At 36.2% G+C, this 18,091-nt stretch overlaps 1 protein-coding gene across 2 annotated transcripts in view; it reads left to right on the top strand.

Moving 5' to 3' along the window:
• The window catches only part of XIRP2 (xin actin binding repeat containing 2), a 290,913-nt gene extending 282,148 nt beyond the window's left edge, over window positions 1-8,765 (top strand). The window contains exons 8-9 of one of the 2 annotated variants that reach the window (XM_019922232.3): window positions 2,236-2,369; window positions 6,892-8,765. In XM_019922232.3, coding sequence (XP_019777791.2) covers window positions 2,236-2,369; window positions 6,892-8,398 — 1,641 coding nt within the window. In that variant the 3' untranslated portion in view covers window positions 8,399-8,765. The remainder of the gene's footprint in view (window positions 1-2,235; window positions 2,370-6,891) is intronic. The other variant, XM_019922231.3, reaches the window with a different exon arrangement.
• Window positions 8,766-18,091: the final 9,326 nt, after the last annotated feature.

The raw sequence follows: 18,091 nt of genomic DNA, 5'->3' as shown, positions 1-18,091 counted from the left end.
AAAGTACTAAACAACATAACCTAAAACTAACAGCTTTCCCTGGTTGTTGATATCCTTCCCTTTACAATGCTTGCTTTTACTACTTTCTCTTTACAAAGGAATTTAATATGATTCACCAGCACTTTGTGAGAGTAACAAATACTACTATATAGATTATTGAGACCTGTGTTTGTCAACGTAAATAAGGCTTTGGATAAAGCAGCAGGTATAATAATAATTGTTATTGTGATAGTATTAACTATTATATGGAACTATATATTTATTAATCATTGTATACCATTAGCACATTATGAATATGTCTTATGAAAAGTTATTATTTCAACCACTTGTTACAGACAATATTAAATAATATTCCTTGACCTACTGTTGACAGATTTTTAACTGTCAGACGTAAGTGGTGTTTGAGCTTGAATTCAACACAGCCTGTTAATAATCCAAGAAACAATTTACACTCTTCATATGTGTTTTAAGGATTTTTATTGATTGGGATCTCTGACAAAAGTGTAGGTATGGAATTAGACCTTTTGTATATAAATTATTGTTACTGAGTTGGATGGAATTAGCTCTCTCTACTGCCAGTGTTTTTTTTTCTATAAATGATTTTTTCACCTTTTTTAAACCCCAAATTATAGCTCAATTGGCCTCATTCACAGATGAACATGGACAATAATTTTAAAATATGATTATATTTGGAAGGAGGGAGATTTAAAACATATGAACTTAGTACAAATTTTTTAACGTCAGAGAACAGCTCATTTCTTTATATTTTCCTGCTTTTTACAATTAATGAAACTTCACAATAAAAAGACTTGACATAATTAATGTAGTGCATTCTTTTGGACAGACTGAAATAGCAAGTTTAAAAATAAAAACTGCTGAAACTAATAATTCTGCCTCTATCGTATTTGCAACATATGTGTCTAGTTTATCAGGTTAATATGATTTCTTAATGTACTTGCTTCTGGCATAATTAAGCAAAGCTGTCTAATTAATTTCAAATGCTCAGTTTCTAAGATAACTACAAACAAAAAACACAAGGAAAATGGTATTAAATATAGAAGTGTGTCTCCTGGTTGAACAAAATCAACCAAGGGGATTTCTCAGTAGCCAAAATTGAGCATCAAAGCATTAAAGTGTATGTATATTTTTTATATAAAGAACATTGAGCCTATATGCTCTTGTATATAACTACTATGAAAGCTTACTTATTCTCACAGGATTGTTGTGAAGATCAAAACAGTACTCCGGTGAAAGTTCTGTGTCAGTTTTGAACCATTATACAAACACTGGTTAGTAATATAACTACTATTATTCATAGGAGCTGGCATTCACATGCGAGCAGCAGCATGTGACTGTAGGTACAGGGAGGAAAATCATAAGAGGCAGATATAAGAATCCCCAGAGGCATAAAATCTTAAGCCGTTCAGATTGAGGACAAATGGCCCTGAACATTTCAGTGTAGTTAGGAGGCTCATCTTAAAGTTAAGAACTGGTGTTAGGGCTTCCCTGGTGGCGCGGTGGTTGCGAGTCCACCTGCCGATGCAGGGGACATGGGTTCGTGCCGCGGTCTGGGAAGATCCCACATGCCGCGGAGTGGCTGGGCTCGTGAGCCATGGCCACTGAGCCTGCGCGTCCGGAGCCTGTGCTCCGCAACGGGAGAGGCCACAACAGTGAGAGGCCCGCGTACCGCAAAAAAAAAAAAAAAAAAAAAAAAAAAAGAACTGGTGTTAGAGAGTCAACACTAAGCCATCAAGAAAATATCTAAACAAACACAGTATCAGCTGAAAAAGATATGTATATGTTTTGGGAAAATCTCTTCAGAATGCTTTAAAAACAAACACTTTGGACCAAGTTAGGTGTAAACCTTTATATATATGGAATGCCGAGCTATTTAGAATGATAAGTGCTCTCAGGGCTCCTCATGGCTGAGTTCCCTATATATTTTCTTTTGAATGTATTAAAGTTAATGAACACGTTATACTCATGTATTATTTCCTTAAATAATAAAATCTGCTTTTACGATGTATAAATAATAGAGACACTAGAATAAGGTTGATTGTACCAGGACCTTAAACCTGATGGTGGGATGCCCTGCACCCAGCGGAGCCAGGGCAGTAGTGTTAGCGCTTTCTGCTCTCACTGCATGGCCAGTTAATATGCTGTTGCTGTTTGTTTTGTTTTAACCATGTGACTGAAGACAATATTACATAAGCTTTTATAAATTTTTATTTTTAGAAACTGCAACTCCAAGACAAGGAAATATGTATACTTTGTCAGAAGACGGTTTATCCAATGGAGTGCCTAGTAGCAGACAGGCAGAGTTTTCATAAATCCTGTTTCCGCTGCCACCATTGCAACAGTAAACTGAGGTAAAATGTTTTGTGGTCTGGGGCACGAATATTTGAACAGTCTGCAGTATACTTATAACATCATGTCTCTAGAAAGATGTCAACTTTTCCAGATCCTGTTGCCATCAGTTAAAACAACACCAAACGGGAATGTGATCATGTTCTGTTATGTGTTGCTCAGGATGGCTGTGACCTTTTTCCTTTTGACATTTTACTTTCTTAATCAAATCCAGAAGGGTCCCTTTTGTCCCAGCATGGAGATCACATAAATAAGAAAAATCAAGTGTTACTCTCACCACCACCAACCTGCCCCAGTGGCATGCTCCATAGTGCAGGGGGAATGATCTTTCTAAAATGCAAATCTGAGAGCCCTTCTCAGTTTAAAACATATAATGACTTCCTCTCTCCCCAAAATTAACATCTAAATATGAATTAAAAGGCACGTCAAGATCTTGTCCCTTCTCATCTCCCAACACCCCTTCCTCCTGTTGCACGTTACTTTTCATGAATTTCTTTCAGTTCCTCAAAATCATTATTTTTCTCTCTCACATCTAGCTGTCCAAATGTTATTGCTGCTCCTTGGAGGAGTTTTCCCATGCCTCTCTCCCAGCTCTCCACCCAGCTAATAACCACTCATTCTTCAGATCTCAACTGAGACTTTATGTCTTTGACGAAACCTGCTTTAACTCCCCTGTGTGGATCACAGCATCCCCTGTGCCTGTCCCGTTCTTAACACAATCTAATGTAGTTGTCACTGGCTGTAGGAAATGTATTAATGTTTGTCTTGCCAACACCTAGATATACAATAAGGACTCAAAAATATTTATTCAATGACTGCTATTTTAAAAAATCATGATATAAAAACCCACAAATACAAAAACAAACAAACAAAGCAAGTATGTGGCTCACTAAATTATTATAAAGTAAACATATTGTTACCACTGTCAAGGTCAAGAAATACGACATTGCTAGTCATTCCAGAAGCTCCTTCCTCCCTGGGCCCCACCCAAACACAACCTGTCTCTTGCGTGTGAGTAAATGGTATCCTTTGTAGTAATTGTTTCCTTGCATTTTTATAGTTTTATTTATCCAAACGTGCTTTCCGAGATTCTATACTCTAGTTTTGTCCGTTTTTAAAACTCTGATATGTGTTTCACGTCTTTTTAATCTATAGACTTTCCATCCATTCCTTTCATTTCTTGCCATCTATTTGTGAAGGACCCAGGATATTTGACTGGTAGAGTTTTCCACAGTCTGGAATTGCTGATTGCACACTCACAGTGCAGTTCGCATGCTCCTTTATCCTTTGTATTTTCAACAGACTGTCAGCTGAATCTAGGTTCTAGTTTAAACTAAGATTAGATTCCTTTTGAAAGAACCTAGGGAGTCTGCTTTTCTCATTTTGTGATCATAGCAGGTATTGAAGCTTAATACCTATATCCATTAATTGATGTTTGCAAAATGCTGATACTCTAATTTTGTTCTTCCTTTTTCATGATGAGAATACTTTTATGGAAGATGCTTCCCCTCATTTGCTATTTGGTTACACAGGGGTACAACTGATAAAGGAAAGGCAGAATAAGTACATAATTCTTTCCCTTTATTTACCAGTTTTGTCAATGTATCAGTTATTTATTTAACAATTTAATGTAATGGTTTCTTACCACCTAGAGATAACCGCTTTTAAAATATTTTAATGTCTTTATAAACTCACAGAGTTACACATATTCGACTGGTTTCAATCAGATGCAATTATCATCATTACTGAAACTCCAGTTATCCTATCCCTGGCCAGTGGAAGCCACTTCAAGTTGTATCCTGAGTCCTTTTGACAGGACCTTAGTAATCTGTGATAACTTCCTCATTATCTGATAGGACTAGATGTCCCATGTTCCTCTTGTGCATTTACTGTTCCATTTACTGGAACCAGTTATTTCTCCAAGCCTTGATTTCCTTTAGTGAGAAATGATATTTCAAGACTACAATCTTGATGCTCTTTCTACTGGGTTGATCACTATTTCTAAGCTTTTTTAGTGTTAAGAGCTAGTAAATATTTATGTATAAAGAAAAAATATATCATGAATTCATAGTGATATTTCCAAATTGAATTCAAAATTGCATTCCTTTTGCTTAGCCTCTTCTCTATTACATCTGGACCTCCTTTCTTCCACTTCAGGGCTTCCGGTTCTCAAAGGAAAAGGAGATAACAGAATTAGACTCTCCCATATTCATTTGGACAACAAGTTTTGGAATCACAAAATTATCAGCACCACTGATTTGATTATCAAAGCATTAAAAAATTGCATTTGCCCCTCTGATCACCCACACCCCATTTTTTAAAATTGTCCTACTATGTCTTTGGTGTCATAGTATGTAGCCAATGCATGTCATATTATCTCCCTCTTTGCCCTCATTTCATCTCAGTTTATAGATAACAATTTATTTAATGCTTGTGAACTGTCCTTATGTTGACATTTCCATAGTCATTCTGGTTGTTCAAGCTTATTTTCAAGTAGAGTCCTCTGAAAAGGCTCATAGAAACTTTATTCCTTGAGTTCTTATATATTGATAACAATTTGTGATCATTACAATGGAAGGTAAGTTTTGCAGAAAGTAAAATTTTTGGCTTACATTTTCTTTCATTGAGTATCTTATATGCATTATTTCTTTTTTTTTCTGGCATGAAGTGTTGGAAAGGTCTGATAATAATCTAATTTTCTTGCCCTTATAAGTAATACGGTCTTTTCTTCTTTTTAGATACACAAAGGATTTTTTCTTAAACCTAGTCATTTTATTAGAATACTTCGTGGTATTGGTCATTCTGGATCAATAGTGTCAGTTATTTAGTGTGCTCTTTCAATATGTAGTTTCATACTTTTTTATATTGGGAAAGTTCCTTAAATTATAGCTTTTTAATATTTAACTTGTTTCATTATTTTCTTCTTCAGGAGCTCCTATTATCTCTCATATCCTTATCTCCTTTTTCATTTATGATTATAAATTTTCAGCTTTTGATTTTCCTGTTTTTCTTAAGATGCTTTCTATGGATTTGCTCTTGTATGTCTTTTAATTTAGTTTTAATTGCTGACATACTTGATTTTTTTCCTTTTACTTCTGTTTTCTTCCTGGTATCTGATACCTTGTTTCTGACTTTTTCTAATTACAATTCATGCTGTTCTTTCAGGTCTTTTATCATTTTCTTAATGTCTTTTAGCTCATTTTGAAATATTAGGTTAAATTTTTGATGTTTTGAGAACACATTTTTCTAGCATGTTTTCATTGTCTGCAATGATATTATAACGCTCTTTATTCTTTCATTTCTTATAATAACTTCATATACTATTTGGCCTTGATACTTTCCTGTTGCTCATTTTTATATGGAATTAGTTTATACAAATCTTGGAAGGAAGCAAAATTCAGGATGGTTTTCCCACCTTCACAGAACTGCCTCTCCTGGTTTTCATATACTGTTCAAAAAAGTATGGTGGCTTGACTTCTTGGATTTCCTGCCTTGGATCCTCTCCCCCATGTTGATTGGGACCTTCTTTTCATTTCTGTCATCATTATCCAACTCAATTTTGATTCCACTCCCATAATTTTTTTTCTCAGGGTAGAGTCTTGTTCTAAGAGGGGATCTCAGTGGGTCAGTTTTGAGTTTGATTTCACTAGCCTCTTCAGTCTTTCCTACCACAGGGCCTTTGCACTCACTGGCTATTGAAACGGGCAAAACCCCTCCCAATTTCAGCTGCTGCTCTCTGATTGGCATGTGACACTTTCCAGGAAATATTGATTGCCTATTTTGTGGTCTCATATTGTCAAGTCCATTAGACACCTTCATTTCTCCCTCTACTGTCACCCATACAGATGTAACTATTATGCTAGTCTTGTAGCTATTGTTGGTTTGTCCTTGCCTCCTTGTATTTTGAGGTTGGTGAGGATACCTTGTCACTTAGTTCTGTTGTAATTTTATCCATGGGTTTTAAGTTTTGCTTTCTGTTTTTATGTGGAGGTTCAGAAATATTCAAAAAATGCTGCTGCTGCCTTTGACTAAATTTGATTTTAATTTTAACAGGCATTCTATTTGTTAATCTCTCCAAAGAGACAAGATAAAAAATTGCATAGGCAAGCTTTCCAATTCATTCAAAATCCAGTTAACAAGGAAGCTCAAATAGTTGATTTTTGCATGTATGCTATTCAGGATTTATTGAAAACTGAAACCCCTCACACAATTCACTGAGTTAGCAAAGACTTAGTCCTATCATTTTACACCATCTATAACTACATATGCATTTACACTATAATACCTATTATACCAATACCTGACATACAGCATGAAATTCTAAATACTCCGAGACAGGTATCATGTAGGGCATTAGTGATGACTATTATCTAACAGGAATGTTCAATTAATAAGCACATTCCTATTGCCAGTAAGTTAATTGTGCTGAATCTCTGACTCATTCTTGAAATAATCAATTCCCTAATTCCTTATGAATTTGCAGTGTATATTTAGAATGTTAAAATTTTTTTTTCTTTTTGGCAGTTTGGGAAATTATGCATCGCTTCATGGACAAATATATTGTAAACCTCACTTTAAACAACTTTTCAAATCTAAAGGAAATTATGATGAAGGTTTTGGACACAAACAGCATAAAGATCGATGGAATTGCAAAAATCAAAGCAGCTCAGTTGACTTTACTCCCAATGAAGAACCAAATATGTGTAAAAACAATGCAGAAAATACCCCCATGCTTGGAGAGCTTAATAAACATTTAGGTGCTGGTAACAGTGAAGGGCAAAGGGATGACTTGAGAAAATGTGGGGAGAGGGGAAAATTAAAAATCATTTGGCCCCCTTCCAGGGAGATGCCTAAGAAAACCTTCCCCCTTGAGGAGGAGCTCAAAATGAGTAAACCTAAATGGCCACCGGAAATGACAACCTCTACATCTGCTGAATTTAAAAGTGAGTCGCAGATAGAACACATGAAAACTGTGGAAAATAAAGGAAAAGAACAAGATAACATTCCTTTCCTGCAACAGTGTCTGCAGCCCATCCACATGTGTCAGAAAGTGGATGTTACAGGAATCAAAGAAATGGAAATGTATGAAGCAAGAAAAGATGAGAAGAAGGAAGGAAATAAGAATGTGCAAGATAAGCTGAATGAGCCCAAAGATACAAAGAATAAGAGGAAAAGTGAAATGGATCTTCATGACAACAGTAATGTGGTTGTGCAGAGTGCTGAGAAGGAGAAAAATGAAAAAACTAATGAACCTGATGGTACAGAAGTTTCACAGGTTACTAACACTGATGATGAGGTGGTGCCAGAAAGTCGTAAAGAGAATTTGAATAAGAATAATAACAACAATTATGTAGCAGCGTCATATCTGAATAATTGCAGGCAGAAGACATCTATTTTAGAATTTCCTAATCTATTGCCACTGTCAAGTGAAGCGCACTACACTGCAAATGAATATCAAACTGAAAACTTAGAAAATGCTTCTAGAATCTCAGAGTTACTTGGTGTATTTGAATCTGAAAAGACTTACTCGGGGAATGTACTGGCTATGGCTCTTGATAAACAGACTGACAGAGCTACTGCTGGCAGTCCTATGCAGTCTGTCCCCAAGTCAGGCCTCAATGACAGGATCGTAGTAAAGGGGAAAAGGTCAATGCCCTCTTCTGATACAAATATCTTAAATATCAAAGGAAACCACTCAAATAACAAAAACCTACAGTTCTTCTTGTCTAACACTGTGAAAATTGCTGCTTTTTCCACGAAGAATGAGAACATTTTTAAGAGTAATTTAATAGATTCTGTAGATCATATTAAAAATATGCCATGTTTATATCTAAGAGAATTGGAGAAGGACATCAGACATTGGCATGGTGAAACAATAGGAGCAGCACGTATTAATGGAAACACAAGTTTTGATGCTTCAAGCAGTGAATTTACAGCTGAGCCTCCATTTCCCACAGTGGAGGTCCAGTTTGAACAACTCACGGTGGAAGAGCAAATTAAAAGGAACAGGTGCTACAGTGACACTGAGTGAAACATCTCTGGCCACTTGCAGTCTGCACTCAGGCATCGAGAAATATCAATGCCCTGAAATAGGACTTTGGGGATTCTGATAACCTTTTGTTGAACTTGTAAACGTTCAGAAATCTCATGTCTATCACAATGGAATATTCCTTGTATTACACTATACGTTGTTTTTCATAATTGGTTTGAATCTGAATGGAACGAAGAGATGAAACAACATGGCTCTGTTTTCCTGTCAAACGGCACTTAAGTATATTGCTCTGTTTTTCAACATGCCAGATAACATCACTGGTGACATTCTATACTGCTGACATTTATCACTGTTCTTAAACTTCCTCTATAATTTCTGCTGAAATAAAATTAAACCACCTGGGGTGCAAACCAAAACACTTGTGTTTCTTTTTTCCATACATATTGTCATTCTAAGTATGTATGTTTTCCATGATTTAGGAAGTATTTGTCTTGGGCCAAATATTTAATACACAGCGCACGCACACACACACACACACACACACACATGCTCCTGGAAAAATTAAATACTAAACCAAAGCCACAGTATTGTTAGAAAATATAAAATATTCTTTCTCCTTTTTGCTCTTTCTGTAAAGATACAAACGGTACTGTGGTTCTTTAATTAATTACCTACATTAAACTATCATGGAACATGTCTATAAACATGTAATGAAAAATATCAGTTTTCTTCAAATTAATGTGGAGTCCATACTCAGAAATCAAATGAACTGGAAAGGTTTTAGAAGTTACTTAAATGAATTATGCCAATTGCATTTTTAATTGCTTACTATATGCAATTGATAAACATACAAGCGATATCACTACATTTTGTCAGATTTTTTTCTTATCCTAATTAATGGATATTAATTTTTTCTGTTAGGAAAACAGAAGATTTGGCTTCTGAATTTTCTGCTGAATTTGCCTTTCCTCAAATACATTTGATGATTCTAAGAAGAAAACTAACATGAATATAAATGAGCTGCTTCCTGGTGATATAGAATGTACGTATCTGAAACAGGCCTTATCCCATATTTTCCTACATAAGCACAGACCGTTGCCTGTCCAAACCAAAATGCAGTGTTGAAAACTCGCTCTTTTTAGAAATTATAATGATTCTCTCTTGTTAGTATGTTCTCAACAGATACCTGAGACATTATTAGTTTGCTAGGGCTGCCATACAAAGTACCACATAGTGGATGGCTTAAACAAGAGAAATTTACTCTCACAGTTCTAGAGGTTGGATGTTCAAGACCAAGGTGTCAGCAGGATTGGTTTCTCCTAAGCCGTCTCTCCTTGACTTACAGATGGCTGCCCTGTCACTCTGTCCTCATATGGCCTCTCCTCTGTGCAGGTGCACTGCTGATGTCTCTTCCTCTTTCTGTAAAGACACTAGTCCTATTGGGTTAGGGCCCCTCTCCGAGGACCTCATTTAACCTTAATTACCTCTATAACAGCCCTACCTCTAAATACAGTCACATTGGGGGATAGGGCTTCAACATATACCTTTTGTGGGGACATTTTTACTCAATTTAATTGAATACTGTGAGAGTCTGCCAAGAAAATAGTAAGCTGTGGGGCTACAGTAGCAAAATTATTGTTTAAATTGAATTAGTGCACTTTTGCACTGCTCTTCATATATTCTTAAAGACACAGCATTATACCTACAATCATATTGCTGAAATTACACAAATGTTTCCATAGAGAAAAAATAATTTATGAATGATCATGACATAGTATCTTAAGATATAGTTTCTTAATGTCAGCTGTGCTTTTACAAAAGTGCCTTTCTTTATAAAAATTCTACCTTGGGACTCTGCCCACTTAATCTTTGTAGCCCAGTCCACTGTTCAGTTATGTTAAAACTTGGGATTAAAATAAGCTAAGGTACATATCAGGGAAAACAATAGAAAAATATGAACTGTTCTTCTGTTTACCCTTCATTCAATCAACAACATATTGTTTTAAAATCTTCTTTATCAGAAATATCTTAATTATTGACTTCATCACCTTCCTTAGATGACATGTAAGACTTTTTAAAAATTCAGATATACGTAGAAGTCCAAATATTGTTTTATTTAGTAATGAGTATTGTTTCACTCTATGACAAAATCTGTGAGCTAAATAAATAGCAGGCTTTAGGAACTAAAGTACAGATAAACACACAAATCCAAAATACAGCAAGTTTTCTTATTGTTGCAGACAGGGTATCAGTTTGCTGGGGCTGCCATAGCTGAGTACTACAGACTGAATAGCTTAAACAGCCAGAAATTTATATTCACACAATTCTGGAGGCTGAAGTCCAAGATCAAGTTGGCAAGTTGGTTTCTTCCGATGCCTCTCTACTTGGCTTACAAATGGTCATCTTCTTTCTGTCATGGTCTTTCTTTTGTATGGGTCTGTGTCCAGATTTCTTCCTCTTATAATGACACCAGTTATATTGGATTAGGGCCTACCTTAATGACCTCATTTTACATTAATTATCACTTCAAAGACCCAACCTCCAAATGTAGTCACTTTTCCAGATACTGGGCGTTAGGACTTCAACATATTAATTTTAGGGGGACACAGTTCAGTCCATAACAGCAGTAATCCCCTTTCACCTTGAGTCTTTTTAAACTACATCTATTAATATTATGAAACAACTTCCCCAATAATTTTTCACTTGGGATTTATATCACAGAACTATGTCATATATAGATTTATGCTATAAAAATTAATATTTCCAGGAAAATAATTCTCTTTCAAAGGAATCAAAATGGGCTCATGATAGACCAAGTGCTTTACCAGAGGAGGCTGTATGATGGCAGAGCTTAGCATGTAAGGGGTTTTGCATTATTTTTTCAAGACTGGACCTTCCAATGAATCTTATAAAAATGTCCTGTTACCCAGAGAACTGTGCTGAATTATCTTTTTCAGCTTCCACACAATCAACCCTTGTGAGAGATTTGGAACTCTAGGCAGCACATTCTTTGGTTTAGGACAACGGTTTTCCCACAGTGCAATAATACTGCAGAATGCACACCTACTACCCAGTCCCTAATGTGCAACCAACATGTGCAGCTGCCATATTTTTCCCCAGACTAACAATACTCTATAAACATCTCTAGAGTAATTTCTAAAGGCACATTAATTTTTTAAGGAACTGGAAGATAGAAAAATGATACTTTCTCTGCTATGTTTTAGTAACTGGCTACTAATTACTATCCAACTGAGGAGGAGAAAAGTTTTCCCATTGCTAAGAAAATGAACTTATAGAAAGACAATCACAGATGTTGCAGTGGAAGAGAAGTGCAATACATTTTCTCCTCTCTGGAAATGCTATTGAGAACCAAGGGTGATTTCCATATCTAATGTAAAAGTTTAAAAATCTGCAGGTATTAACAGTAATATAAAATCTTACTTTAGAAAAATTGAATTTACATGGAGTTCAGAAATAGGCAATGAACGTAATACTCAGATTCAAAATAAGAGCCATGAGAGCATATGAGAGGTACTGAAGAATTTGGAGTCTCAGTCCCATGGAAATTCTCTCTAATAGAAGACAAGAAATATTTTTGGATAAATATAATCTAAAAGTAATTTAATCTCAGATTTGATGGAGTCTTTTGGAAAGGCTAATTTAAGCTACCTAACAAGGTTCATTTACCATGGATATTTCCCCCCTAAAATATTATGAGAAATTTTAAAACTTTAGGTATTTGTATGCAAATGAAGTGATAGAGGGAAAGTAATAGCTGTAGATTGTCTACAATAGGATCATTATCTTTTAATATAGTATCTCTTTGTAGAAAGTAAACTGATGGATAGAAAGCCTGACAAATATAGACTGTGGTGCCCTAGTCAACAGCCATTCCACAAATATGGAACCCTTGGTATGTGTTAGCACAGTGATTTTTCTTTTTAAGAATAAATCATGGTACCTTCCATATAAGCTCTCAGACTGGAATAAAAAACATTAAAAAAAACCATTAATTACAGCTGATGCTTATGGATATAGAGGGAACCAACCCAGGAAAACGTATAACCACGAAGAGTTCTCTTAAACCGAAAGACTTCAAAGTAGTAGTAAATAAACAGGTGGGAAATTTGGGGATTTGGAAGCTAAACTGTCTTCATTTTGCCATAATCATAATTTACTTTGATGTAATTATGTGGTTGTGGATTCTACTATGCACAGCCAAGATTCCCCTGCAGGAATGAAGGATTTACTTCCCCAGATGCTGGAAGTACTGCCCACAGAAACCTCTTCTCTTTCAGACCCCTGCCAGGATTGGTCTAGCAAAAGAGAGCCACTTCCCTCAACATGGACTGTATTCAGTAATGATCAATGAAAGGACAACCCGGCACAAATCTGAAGGGTCACTCCAATGTCAATCTCCCTGTAAGGTTGGCTGAGGTCTCTACTGAGCCTACAACACAACTCAACTTCTCCTTCTGCCCAATCTGCCTTCTTCCCCATCCCTTCCCTGCCCTTGGAACCAAGAGCACACCCTGATAAAACATCCCCAACATTAATCTCTGTCTCAGAATCAATGTCTTTGAGAACACAACCTGGACCAGCTGGTGCTAGGAGTGGCCCAAGAAAGCAGACTCTGGCATGATATTTTGGAGCTAAAATATTTGCTGCCTGACACTGGGCACAAGATGGCAGTGCAATTGTTAAAAATCCCAGCATTGTTGAACTAGAATGGCTATACTGATTGAAGCAAATCCCTAGCTGGTACCATATGTCAGATATTTCAGATGTGTAGGAGAAATAGCAATTACTGCAATGAAAATGGAACTGAGTGGCCATTGTTAAGCCCTGTCACTCTGTGGGGAAAAATTAACAGAACACTGAAAGTAGTAATCAACAATAAAAGGCTAAATGTGGTTTAATTGTAAGAGTAGCTGAGCCCCATGGAAGGTTAAAGTTTTTGCCAAGGTCAGGGACTTGTTTGGAAAAGAATGGGATCCAGAACATGGATGGAGATAAGTTGGCTGATGCAACCAAAACTGTTGAAACCCCAGATTCCTCTGAACGACCTGAGCCTATGGAAGTGGCCCATTCCCCCCTATTATAGGTTAACACTTAAACTCTTACTCAAAGATGATGCGGGTGCCTCTCCCCAATCAACTGGGTGCTTCTGCTGGTCTTGGCTGACCTCACTCAAGTAACAGCAAGTCTTCTGGGAGCTGTATTCTAGGTTGTGCTTAGCTGGGACAGCTCTGTAGTAGGTGATTCATCCTTCTCCTGTGACCTGAGCATGTGATTCTGAGCATGCCCTTCTCATGGTGATGGCAGAAGTAAAAGAGAAGAAGGAGAAACACTGGCACACCATTTACTTCTGCCTCATTCTAATGGCCGAAGCAAGTCTTATATTCAGAGTCAGAGTGAGAACACTGCAAGCCTCTAGTTGTATAGTGTTTACTTACAGCAAGAGGGGAGAGAGTGTGTGCAAGATCCAGCCCCTTACAATGTGTTGGTCCCCCATGGCTGGTGGATCCACTCCATAGCCAACATGGGCAGTGTCAACTCACTTCATGCTACAGTAGAAGGACCCTGACCCTTGCCCCATGGAGTCTGAAATACAGGAAGCTGAGGGTGTTCCCAAGAGCCATTGACACACCAAAGCTAAGCAATTCCAACAAAAGTTTGCATGTACCCTGATACGGAGGGAACAGGCTTGTAGGTACAGGCTGTGCTCTGAGCATTGCGTGCAGTGTGATTTGTGACCTTTCCAGCATGTCCTTTAGGAGCGCAGGGTTCTTTGGGGTAAAAAAGAGGAGGTGTCCTGCTGCACTTGGACCCATCCCACACATGATTTCTGATGAATGAAGATTTAAAAGTTTCATAGAGACAATAATTGGTAACGACAACTACAGTATCCACCCTCTCATTTGCCACATGTTTTATAAGATGGTGGCACATGTTTATTTATTAATTCTCATGGTGTTCCTTTCATCTCCATTAACTCTTTCTTTTAGGAGCAGGACAAACTGGTTAATGGATATTTCTGGTAAACAAACCTTTCTATATTTCCTATATAGAAATTTCCTCAAACAAATTAGTTAAAAAGCCAATTCCAAAATAATTCGTTATTTCCTGAACTCTATCTAACCTAAAATATTTCTCGTTTGATAAAAGTTTCAGGGATTTTGTAACTGAGATGATACATAAAACACAATTAAGCTGGCAATGTCTAAGAACAAATAATGGGAAAAAAAATTATTAAACGCCATACCCCAGTTCTTTTTAAAGTCTTAAAAAAATCTTAATCCCTGAATTTCATACTGTAAGTGTACATGTTTGTATGTGTGAATGTGAGTGTATGTGTTTAGTAGCTAATATCCAAATTATTAAAAAAAATATCAATATCAGCACTTTTCAATGCTGTTCAGCCTGTTTTTAGCAAGCCAACACATTTAATCTTACTGCTGTCAAAATCAGCAACACTGAATACGTACTTGTTATAAGTTAATAACAACATTATTTGAATATTTATTATCAAATGGATAACATTTATGTTACCAACTGTAATATTCAGGTTATGCATTTTACTCTCTTTTTTGTTAACACTTTCATTGGTTTGTTGTTGACAACGTAGATATAGTACTTGTAAGCAAATGCACGCCCATTAACGTAATTCTTGTAACCATATTATAGCCACTCAAAACATTATACTACTCTCTTTTATTTCCTCATCTATATGATTCCTAGCATTTTTACCCATGCCCAAGGCTTCAATTATCTCTTTAATATCGGTAACTCCCAAATTTATATCACCTTCCCTGAGCTCTCCTCTGAACACTAGAATCATATAGACAACTGCCTGTTTGACAGTTTCTCTTGGGTGTTTCAATGGCACCTTAAATCCAGCATGTCCAAATCAGAGCATCACCCACTCCCTACCTCCAGCCTCAAACTTGGGTCTCTTCCTCTATTTCCTATCTCAGACTCCATTAGCCATCCAGTTGCTAAAAAACTAGGACTCATATTTTATACTCTTACTTTTTCATCCTTTCACAATTAAAATCTTTCACCATATCCAGTTGATTTTTACCGCTTAAATAACTCTCTTATCTTTTCTTCCTAGCACAAATCACGTTTGTAGTTTTATGTGTTTTTAATAAATTATTTGTTGAGTGCAGTTAGCACTCAACCCCATCCCTCCCATACTGACTGAAAGCTTTATAAAGACAGGACTGGGACTGATTTTACTCTCCACATTTCCTCAAGTCCCAGCAAAAAGTTTGGCATATGGTAGGCATTTAATTAATTTTGAAAAAATTGAAAGAGCCAATCACTATTTAAATCTAAAACTTGAGCCACTGTACACACTGTATTAGAATTACATACGGAAATGGATAAGGATATCTACTGGAACGGTTTTTGCATTATACACAAAGTTTCAACCACAGGCCATGTTGATAATATTTAAAAGCAATACTGCCAAGAGAACTGCAGTTGTACTCCCAGATTGCCAATCTAAATGTCAATGGCACCATTGGGCATTTTTCTAGAACAATGGCTGAATGGGTAGACTTCATTATTACAAATAGTGCTAGACAGATTTTTACAGGAAAACATGTTTATTTTCTTAAAGACTGACAAAATTAATCCAGTACCTAAGGATAGACAAATTCATTCATACAAATACACTCATACATATATGTGAAATCTGTATTAATATACATTACAATAGCTTTAAAGTGTATATTTTCCCATGTATTAGTAGTTACCTTTTTCTGTACAATAACTTGTATAGAACATATTGGTTGGATAGTTAAAGGCTGGAATGATGATAAGTCTTTGATTTGGAGGTCACATTTCAAAAAGTATACCCACATATAAATAAAATGATGTTAAATATGGAATTTTAAAGGAACTTATTTAAAGTATAAGAATTCATATGGTAATACCTCTATTATTTTTATTAGCTATGGAAGTTTATGTGGTTCTCTTGTAATTTATAAAGCATGTCAATATGATTTATCTCAGTCTTCACAAAAACCCTATACTGTATGTAAATCTTTACTTCACCTGACATATAAAGAAACTGGAGCTCAGAGAGGATACATATTTATCCCAAGATAACCCAGTAAATTAGAAATGAAAGAGATCTTAGAATTCCTAGTTTATATTTGAGGAAAACAAGATTTAGAGCTTTTGAGTTGCCCAAGATCACGCATTTAATACTGTGACACAAAGACATGAAAAAGTTATTATTTGAAGTCCCATACCCTTTCCTCCATCCAAACAGTCTCTGTGAAAGGTTTGTTGTGATTTTGCTACCAAGGATTTAAATTTCATTTTCTGACTTCATTTTTTGCTCCTGCATTTATCATTGTATATAACTGTGATATATATATATATGTGTATGTGTGTATATATCACTTATGCGTACATGTATATCTATGTGTGCATATACATGTGTATGCACACACACTAATGTTCTAATGTTCTAGCACTACATGAAACATCTATTGCTCAATCAAGGTCCAACACATGGTTTGGCTGAAAAAACAATTTATTAGTTTTTACATAAACACATAATTTCAATATGTTTAGAAATTTAGTGTGTTGATGATTTTAATGAACTTAGATAACCTATGGAGTCCATTGTTTTTGGAAGATTTTAACAAGAATTGAAAAGAAAAAAAAAGCTCTGGATTAACCATTATGTTTTTTTCTTTTTTTATTTAACATCTTTATTGCGGTATAATTGCTTTACAATGGTGTGTTAGTTTCTGCTTTATAACAAAGTGAATCAGTTATACATATACATATGTTCCCATATCTCTTCCCTCTTGCGTCTCCCTCCCTCCCACCCTCCCTATCCCACCCCTCCAGGCGGTCACAAAGCACCGAGCTGATATCCCTGTGCTATGCGGCTGCTTCCCACTAGCTATCTACCTTACGTCTGGTAGTGTATATATGTCCATGCCTCTCTCTCGCTTTGTCACAGCTCACGCTTCCCCCTCCCCATATCCTCAAGTCCGTTCTCCAGTAGGTCTGTGTCTTTATTCCTGTCTTACCCCTAGGTTCTTCATGACATTTTTTTCTTAAATTCCATATATATGTGTTAGCATACGGTATTTGTCTTTCTCTTTCTGACTTACTTCACTCTGTATGACAGACTCTAGGTCTATCCACCTCATTACAAATTGCTCAATTTCGTTTCTTTTTATGGTTGAGTAATATTCCATTGTTATATGTGCCACATCTTTATCCATTCATCCGATGATGGGCACTTAGGTTGTCTCCATCTCCGGGCTATCGTAAATAGAGCTGCAATGAACATTTTGGTACATGACTCTTTTTGAATTATGGTTTTCTCAAGATATATGCCCAGTAGTGGGATTGCTGGGTCATATGGTAGTTCTATTTGTAGTTTGTTAAGGAACCTCCATACTGTTCTCCATAGTGGCTGTACCAATTCACATTCCCACCAGCAGTGCAAGAGTGTTCCCTTTTCTCCACACCCTCTCCAGCATTTATTGTTTCTAGATTTTTTGATGATGGCCGTTCTGACTGGTGTGAGATGATATCTCATTGTAGTTTTGATTTGCATTTCTCTAATGATTAATGATGTTGAGCATTCTTTCATGTGTTTGTTGGCAGTCTGTGTATCTTCTTTGGAGAAATGTCTGTTTAGGTCTTCTGCCCATTTTTGGATTGGGTTGTTTGTTTTTCTGTTATTGAGCTGCA

This window comes from Tursiops truncatus, chromosome 7 (genome assembly GCF_011762595.2).
Source record: "Tursiops truncatus isolate mTurTru1 chromosome 7, mTurTru1.mat.Y, whole genome shotgun sequence".
Lineage (NCBI taxonomy): Eukaryota > Metazoa > Chordata > Mammalia > Artiodactyla > Delphinidae > Tursiops > Tursiops truncatus.
Note: the sequence above shows the minus strand (reverse complement) of the source record. Positions and strands in the feature narration are given on the sequence as shown.